A 7,585-nucleotide genomic window follows, 5' to 3' on the forward strand; every position below is an offset into this window, starting at 1 on the left:
TGAAATCTACTTTATGCACCTCCACACTTTGAATTTTAAGAAAACTTTACAATACCTAACAAAAAATCTATTTTTAATTTTGTACAAATTTAAGTCAACAAATAAAATTAACTTGCAAAAGAAAAACCGATTTTTGAATAAAAATAATATTATGTGATTTAAGATTATGTACAATATATATTTTATAATTTTATAAGTAATTTTACACTTCAATCTTTCCAGAGTGAGTAATGTATTTTTTATATTTAGCTTAGTGTATTAATAAACGTGATGTTTACTCCTTTTACATTTCTTGATAAAATTCATTATTAAAAATACCCCGTGCATTTTTTGCACGGGATTAAAACTAGTTAAACATAAAGGTATACACTATACGATAACAAAAATAAATTAGCGGTCTTCGTTAAGACGGGATATCATATACATAGTGCAATTTTTTTGATTTTTCCCTATACATTCTGCTTTTATCTTATTTATCCCACATGACCATAATTGACTCGTCTTAATCTCAAGACGTATATCTCCGTTTTAAATGAGATTTTTTGCCAAAAAAAAACTATACTTCTCACCTGACAAATAAATCAAGACGTGTCGTGTTCGTGCCAACTTTAAACGGGTCATCACTACCTCCCTAACCCGACCCAATTACATAAACGAGTCATTTGTCTCAACCCTAACCCAACCCATTTAATTTTTATAACCCAACCGACCTGTTTAACCCATTTATCTTTTAGAAGGTCATTTTTAACTCATTTAACCCAATAAACTAATAAAAAAAGCTAAGCGTTATAGCTCTGTTATCTCAAATATAACGAATAAAAATGTTTATTTTTAAGTTGTTTGTTTGGATTATTGATTAAATCCAAATATATACGGACTATGACACTTTTAAACAAATGGGTTATTCGTGTTGAATTCGTGTCAAAAGAGTTCAACCCTAACCTAACCCATTTAAGTTTCGTGTTTTGTTAGTGTCAACCCAATTACTTAAATGGGTCACGATGTCTTAACACAAACACTCTAACTTCGTATCAAATATGTGTCGTATTTTCGGGTCGTATCAATAATTGCCACCACCTCTACTTTTCTTCAAGACAATTTTACAATAACGTAAAAAGATACTAAAAGTAATAATATGACCATGAAAAATATACAAAGGTTCACTAATTAAAATCATCACTTTTTATTATGAAATGTATAATATGGATGTCTATTGGGTGTTAGACAATAAATATTGTGTGAATATTTTTGTAAAATTTGTATCGTCTATTAGGATTAACAATATCGTTTCCATTAGGTTAGAATATCGCTTTAGCCTTGTATATATGTACGCTTCTCTTATTCAATAAAATCTCAAGCATTACATTCTTTCATGGTATCAGCTTTCTAGAGCATCGATCTTACGAAATCGCTTCCACTCTTACCTTAGCCGTCGTTTTTCGCGACAATCTATCAATTGTTTTCTCTCAGACCTCAGGTCACCACTATCATGACGAACACGAAATATAATTCTTCTTCTTCGTTTCACCCGGCGTTGGCCATAGCCAACATCAGGAACCACATCTCTGTCACTCTTGGAATGGATAATGATAAATATCCTATGTGGGTCGCTTTGTTCACGAACCACGCTAAGGCAACTCGCGTGCTTAATCATCTTATTCCATCGAAGGGCAAAGAAATTGCGCCTTCACCGGAGGATGATAAAGAACTTTGGGAAATTCTTGATGCGATGGTATTGCAATGGATTTACGCTACCGTCAACAACGAACTTCTTAAAACAATTGTTGAAGAGAATTCCACGGCCAAAGAATGTTGGCATCGTATCAAAAACATCTTTCACGATAATCAACACTCTCGGGCTGTCATGTTCAAACAATAATTTCCGCATATTAATATGGAAAATTTCTCTAGCACCTCTGTCTATTGCCAACGTTTGAAAAGCCTTGTGGATCAGCTAAAGAACGTCGAATATCCGGTAATTGATAGTCGTCTTGTTTTTCAACTCGTTTATGGGTTAAGTCCGGCTTATCATGGGGTGGGTAATATTATTCGCCAAGATCCCCTCTCACATTTCTATCGTGCGCGCTCTATGTTAACTTTAGCGAGAGCAGGTATCGCAAACCAGACGACCACAGGTACACCCACAGCTACGCTTGTCAAGAATTCTGGTGATGGTGAGACGTCATCGTCCATTCTTGGACGACCTCCTGCATCCACTCAAGGTAAGTCCAATAAAAATTGGAGCAAGAAGAAGGGGGAAAAGACAATAATGGAAACAAAGGGTCTTCTAATGGCAATATGGATAAGGGTCAGGGGTCAACTCCGGTCGCGGCTTATAATCCTCAATGGCCGAGTAACTTTGGTGGCTGGCCTTGGGGTTCTTCTCCTTGGGGGTATCCTCAATGTCCCTACCCTACTACTCCATGCACACGGCCACCAGGCCAACGTTCTTTCACTCCTCCGAGACAACAAGCTTATAGTGCTGAGAATCCTCCGTCTCAAACTGACATTGATACCCGTCGTTGTGAGTAGCAAAAATAATATTTATAATACCTATTAAGACTAACAGAAGCTAGTGGTAACAGGGTCGAACCACAGAGAGGCGTGAGCAATTATTAATTGTCTAATTCTAGTCTAAGGTAACGAATGTGGGGGTTGAGTTGATTTGGTCTATAGCTAAAGGCAATAAAAGACAATAAACTAAATAAACGGATAAAACAAATATTAAAAGGGTGCTAAGATGGTCGGTTCACTATAGTTCCGGCGGCAGCAAACTAGGTAGGTCTAAAACAATCACGTGAGACGGGAAAATAAGAGGTCCTCTCGGTCCACTCTCACAAGTAGCATCTTTCGATCTCGCTACAAGTCCCTAATATCACTAATACTAACTTTCGTCCTGAAAAGTGACTAAAAAGGCTAAACTAACTTATCTTTCGATCTCGTTAATCTAGTCGTCTTAATTAGGTAGGCTATCTCCCTTCCCTATCTTTCGATCTTTATTGGGTCAGTCAAATCCTAAACATTTAACTAGTCGCGTGCACTAGATTCGTCAAACATAGAAATTAAATTAATTAAAACGAAGCATATCTCATGAGGCCAGTCGATCGACCAGGGTGTGCGGTCAATCGACCATGGCGCGATTCAGGGTTCCCTATTCTAATGCCTTATATCCTACAGTTCCCCTACATCCTAGCACAGGCTATTTAGCTACTCATGACTATGATAAAAACAACAATAAGGTTAAGAATTAATACTACTGAATTCATGCTTGAAATAATTGAACTAGCAAATAACATAAAGCGATAAATTGGCTTTAGGGAGACTATTCTAGCAATTCTATACTACGATTGGAAGCAAACCAACTGAATGTCAAAATAGATGAATACCGTGTAGAGGAATTGCAGAAGGAAGATCAAAACCGAATGCGTAACAAAACTTTATTGATGAAAAGAACAAACTAAACTAATGATTGTATTGTATGTAAAGAACTGGATTAAAACTGAATGAAATTCGATCAAAACTCCGTAATTATTCTCAATGCTAAAGCTACGTTATATAGGAATACAACGTAGCTCTTATTCCAAAACTTAACGTACTATGGGCTTCTTAATTCTAGATCTTCTAATTCACGTCAGAATTAGCGGCTTGGTCGATCGACCATGCAAGGCGGTCGATCGACTGCTATGTGCTGAACAGTAGCTACTGGAACTCGTGGGTTGGTCGATCGACTAAGGGAAGCGGTCGATCGACTGAAGTAGCTGATACTTGACTTCTAAATTCTCGTGGATTTGTCTTTCGGGCCTCGAAATGCGCACCAAGCTCGTTCCTTGAGTAAATACTTCACGTCAAATGCAATGCAGGATACTCGGGGACGGATTTGGCTCAATATCTACTCATTTCCGCATAAATCTGCAATATTACATAAAAATACGAAAGTATACGAATTGGGGCAAATAGTAGCCTTAAACTACATAAATGAGCTCTGAAATGCGTGTAAAATGAGGTGTAAAACATCATATAAAAGACACGCATCAAACTTCTCCAAACCAAACCCTTGCTTGTCCCCAAGCAAAAACTAGACTCGATCCTAAAACCTAATGGAACGAGTTCAATCTCAGAGTGAAATGCACACTGAATAGCCTAAACCAATTTAATGCAACTAACAATCAGTTAGCAATGTGAATCATGCAAACGAGTTATGTGGTCGTCAAAACTGCTGAGCCGTCAACTATAGAAACTTATCAAATTGGACTCTCACGGGTCGCTCAAATCACTCAAATAGGCGCAGGTGAAAATATGTAAAAGATAGAAAGAAGTGATTTTGTTAGTGACACTCACCTAACTACGACCTATAAGAACATGCCTGCAATATAATATGAAAGTAATCCCTACAACTGTACATATGCATTCCAACCAAACAGGTGACCATGACAAATGCCGAGGTAAATATGGATATGTTAGCTAATGGGCAGGAAAGGCAAAATATTTATGGGAATGTGGGGGTAGTGGGGTACAGGTGATCAAGCTAGTACCGTAACAAAACCATATGGCAACATCCAATTCTTGCTCAAAATCTCAATCGACACGGTGCTATAGCAAGCACAAATCTCACAATCTCCGTAGTAAATAATCAACAACCCATAAGATATAAATGAAACATGGGAGCAAAAATCGCCATTTAATAAAGACTTGAATCATGCGAATTGATTTTCTTTTTCGGTCATCAGTCGATCGACCAAGTAGAACAGTCGATCGACTGCATTAAACAGTACAACACTCTTTTTTTTTCTTTTTCGAATCATTTTTCATTTTTTTTTCATTTTTTTCTTTCTTTCCCTTTTTCATCTCTTCCCAACAACATCTCAAAATGAGCATATGCCACCAAAATGAAGTAACAATCCCAGAATATAAACTACTAGCTTGACAAAGACAGGCTAAATATAGGATGTAGTTAACGGGACAAAAATGCTATTTTGGCAGTGTGGAGCTTATGGGCAAAATGAGTAAAGGGAAACCTCTTCCACATGTGTCAACTTACCACAGACCGAATGCATACAGGTATTAAACAGATTAAGTTCATATTTATGCAAATTTATGTAACATGTCTCATAAGGAGTAACTACTCACATCCTAGATGAACTGGTCATAGATGACACCAGTTATAAGGCTCTAAAACTCAGAATATGATGTAGTTTGCCAAATTTCTAAGTCAAGTCTCAAGTCCAGCAAAATATTTAACGAAAACTCGTAGATATGCATATGTGATTCTACTAATAACATGTAAATTTAGCAAGGCTTAGGCATAAAACAAATGCAAATGCAATGTCATCATTGAAATACTACCGTTCCGACTCAACCTATATGCTAAAATAAACGTGAAATTTTTTTGAATATCGATGAAATTTTTCAATTTTTTTGAATTTTTCGTTGTATATATGAGAAAGTAAACAACAATGCAAGACAAAATGTGAACGTGAATGCAAGCAAATGAAATGCAACGCAAAACCCTTCCCCAAACCAAATAACACAATGTCCCCATTGTGCAAAATCATGTAATGAAGAAAAGGAAAACGGGAATTTGCGAGAAAAAAATGTAAATAAGATGTGAAGTGAAGCTCGGGAACTCACAAGACTTTAAGCGCAGCAAAAGGAAACCTCCCCAAACCAGCGTGAGCTAGGAGGTTTCAGTAGCCAGCAATGCTACCATAGGTACCTGAAAAGACAACAATACCACGCATAAAACCGAGAAAGCAATGTGGAAGCGGTAATTATGTGTAAAAATTAAAGATGGAAGAAAACAGAAATATGTCGGAAAATAAAGAGGAGGGAAGACTCCCTAAATTCCGCAAAACGACCAAACACAGTAGGGGAAAGGTCGTGAACAGGTACAACAGCGACAGCGGTCGATCGACCATAGTAGGCAGTCGATCGACCGGAATGAACAGGAACAGAAGCTCCTGAAAGTCGCACCTCAGTCGATCGACTAGGCTTATCGGTCGATCGACTAGAAAACTCGCTGTAACTTTCTGATTTCTTCAATTAGCTCGAGAACTTGAGCTAATATGGTCTATAAACCTGCAAACGCACATAATAACACGCCTAAAATTGCGCAAAACCCAAAGTAACGGTACAAAGCGTATAAAATCCTAAGCAAACTTAAAATGCGAAGTCTCGCGCACACAAAACGATAAAAAGTTCAACGAAAGTAAAAGAAAATAAATGTTTTGAAAGAGTCTCAATCAACTAATAGTTGATCAAGAACGGCCACGGAATGGCCCACTTGGTCGGCTTCTGGCTACAAGAGGTAGCCTCAATAGTGCTCATCTTCTCAGCTGCACTCTTCTCAACTCCAGCATCCGCAGAACTCAACAGATCAGCATGTCTGATATCTTCCCACTCAATGACCTCTTCTGACTCGTTAGAATCCAAATCGGACTCTGTTGCTTTGACTAGCTCATCTTCGGGCTCCTCATCAGTGCTGTAGCTAAGGCATCCTAGACCTCCTCTTTGAACGATCGGCTCCTTCACAGCTGGAGCAACATGCGGCTCTTCCTTCCCCAAACCAGCTCCTGCAATATCTAAAATGGAAGAATCTTCCTCCAATTCGCTCCCAGTCTGGGGCGGAGGTGTCACAACAGGAGTAGGAACAGAGATAGGCATATCAGGAAGTATAAAATAAGATTTCTTTTCAGAAACCGTATTACAAGTTACGGGCCACATGGGGTCTTTCTTCCTAGCTGTCTGGGCAAAGACAATGGAGTGCTTTCCTACTTTAAAAGTCAAGGTCCCAGAGCCAACATCAATAACTGCACCAGCAGTGTGCAGAAATGGTCTACCTAGAATGATAGGTATGTGGGCATCCTCGGGCATATCTAGTACAAAGAAGTCAACAGGGAAGAAGAACTTCCCTATTTGCACGGGAATGTCCTCTAAGACTCCTATTGGCTGGACCGCAGAGCGATCAACCATCTGTACTGTCATGTTCGTGACTGCAAACCTATTCAATTTTAACTTCCTAGCAAGACTCAAAGGCATTACACTAATACTGGCTCCTAGGTCACATAAGGCTTTCTTAATGGGAAAGGTGCCAATATTACATGGGACTGAAAAACTACCTGGGTCTTCTAGCTTAAGAGGTGCAGTATGGGTCAAATAGGAGCATAACTCCTCAGTTAGTGCGAAAGTATGCACAGTTTCAAGTGACTTCTTTTTAGACAGTAATTGCTTCATAAATTTCATGTAAGCAGGCACTTGATTAACTAACTCAAGAAAATGAACTTGTACGTTTAAACTACGAACAACATTTTCAAATTTATTAAACGATACCTGTTCCTTTGTCGGCACCAATCTCTCCGGATAGGGGGCTGAAAGTAGCAACTTAGCCCTCTCCTCTAAATCTCTCATGCTGGCATCGGTGGACTTAGGCTGAAAATCCACCACCTTCTCTTTGTTGAAGCTTGAACCCTCTTCCGACCGTCTCAAAAATGAACCATTAATTGTCATCGGGTCGTACTTCGGAACCAGAACAGACCCATTAGTATTTGGGTCTTGACTCAACGTTTTCGGAGTTGTCGTACCCCGAAAC

The 7,585-nt window shown here is 38.6% G+C and overlaps 1 protein-coding gene across 1 annotated transcript; it reads left to right on the forward strand.

Moving 5' to 3' along the window:
* Nucleotides 1–1,489: 1,489 nt before the first annotated feature.
* On the forward strand, nucleotides 1,490–1,879 carry LOC141594857 (uncharacterized). Its single transcript, XM_074414846.1, has one exon. The coding sequence runs from the start codon at nucleotides 1,490–1,492 to the stop codon at nucleotides 1,877–1,879; it is 390 nt and encodes a 129-aa protein (XP_074270947.1).
* The last annotated feature ends 5,706 nt before the right edge of the window (nucleotides 1,880–7,585 follow it).

The sequence above is a fragment of the Silene latifolia genome, chromosome 8, assembly GCF_048544455.1.
Source record: "Silene latifolia isolate original U9 population chromosome 8, ASM4854445v1, whole genome shotgun sequence".
NCBI classification, from domain to species: Eukaryota; Viridiplantae; Streptophyta; class Magnoliopsida; order Caryophyllales; family Caryophyllaceae; genus Silene; species Silene latifolia.